The following is a 1,039-nucleotide window of genomic DNA, read 5'->3' as shown; positions in this document are numbered from 1 at the left end:
GGCCATGCTAGGCCGCACTGGGAGTCAGGCTGTATTGGTCAGGTTAGGCCGCATTGGTAGCCAGGCTGTGTTGGTCATGCTAGGCCGCACTGGGAGCCAGGCTATGTAGGCCATGCTAGGCCGCACTGGGAGCCAGGCTGTGTTGGTCATGCTAGGCCGCACTGGGAGCCAGGCTGTGTTGGTCATGCTAGGCCGCACTGAGAGCCAGGCTGTCGGCCATGTTAGGCCGCACTGGGAGCCAGGCTGTGTTGGCCATGCTAGGCCGTGCCGGATGTCAGACGGCCATCACTCACCTCGGTCTATCTCTCTCCCTCGTCCAGGAGGCGGCAGAATCGAGGGCCGAGGAGGCGCGAGGGGTGGAGGCGGAGCTGAGGCGCAGGCTGGAGGCGGAGGAGGCAAGATGTCAGGAGTTACGCGCTCAGTTGGAGAGACAGGCTCAGGTACGTTAGAGTGGGGAGAGGAAGGGGGCGGCCAGGTGAGTACGTGTGTGTGAGAGAGAGAGACCAGGTGGGCTAACCGCGGAGTCTTGCTGTGCGTCCCTGCCACAGGAGCTGCGCGAGGTCCGGCAGAGGGCGGACGTTGACGCAGAGCGAGCAAGCGCCCTCGAGGGAGAGCGGGGTCTGGTCCAGGAACGTCTCCGAAGCCTGCAGCGAGCGGTCGCTCAGTGCGAGACCGAGAAGGCGGAGTCCGAGCGAGCAGCCCTCCGGCTCGAGAGGGACCGAATGGCCACCAGGAGGGGCCTGGAAAAGGTAGGCCGCACTGGGAGTCAGGCTGCCTTGGTCACGCTAGGCCACACTGGGAGTCAGGCAGTGTTGGGAGGTGCAGGCCGCACTAGGAGTCAGGCTTTGTTGGTAAGTGTAGGCCGTACTGGGAGTCAGGCTGCGTTGGGAGGTGTAGGCCGCACTGGGAGTCTGGCTGCGTTGGGAGGTTAGGCCGCACTGGGAGTCAGGCTGCATTGGTCAGGCTAGGCCACACTGGGAGTCAGGCTGCTTTGGGAGGTGTAGGCCATACTGGGTGTCAGGCTGCGTTGATAAGTGTA

The 1,039-nt window shown here is 64.0% G+C and overlaps 1 protein-coding gene across 1 annotated transcript; it reads left to right on the top strand.

Annotated features, from left to right (window-relative positions):
• Positions 1–218: 218 nt before the first annotated feature.
• Positions 219–749, top strand: LOC122545420 (rootletin-like; the record flags this gene model as incomplete). Its single annotated transcript, XM_043684450.1, has 2 exons — positions 219–440; positions 549–749. Coding segments are annotated over exons 1-2 (423 nt in total), but the record flags the coding sequence as incomplete, so codon positions are not given.
• Positions 750–1,039: the final 290 nt, after the last annotated feature.

This window comes from Chiloscyllium plagiosum, unplaced genomic scaffold, assembly GCF_004010195.1.
Source record: "Chiloscyllium plagiosum isolate BGI_BamShark_2017 unplaced genomic scaffold, ASM401019v2 scaf_93414, whole genome shotgun sequence".
Classification (NCBI taxonomy): Eukaryota; Metazoa; Chordata; class Chondrichthyes; order Orectolobiformes; family Hemiscylliidae; genus Chiloscyllium; species Chiloscyllium plagiosum.
The sequence above is the reverse complement of the archived record's forward strand: the minus strand, read 5'-3'. Positions and strand labels throughout refer to the sequence as shown.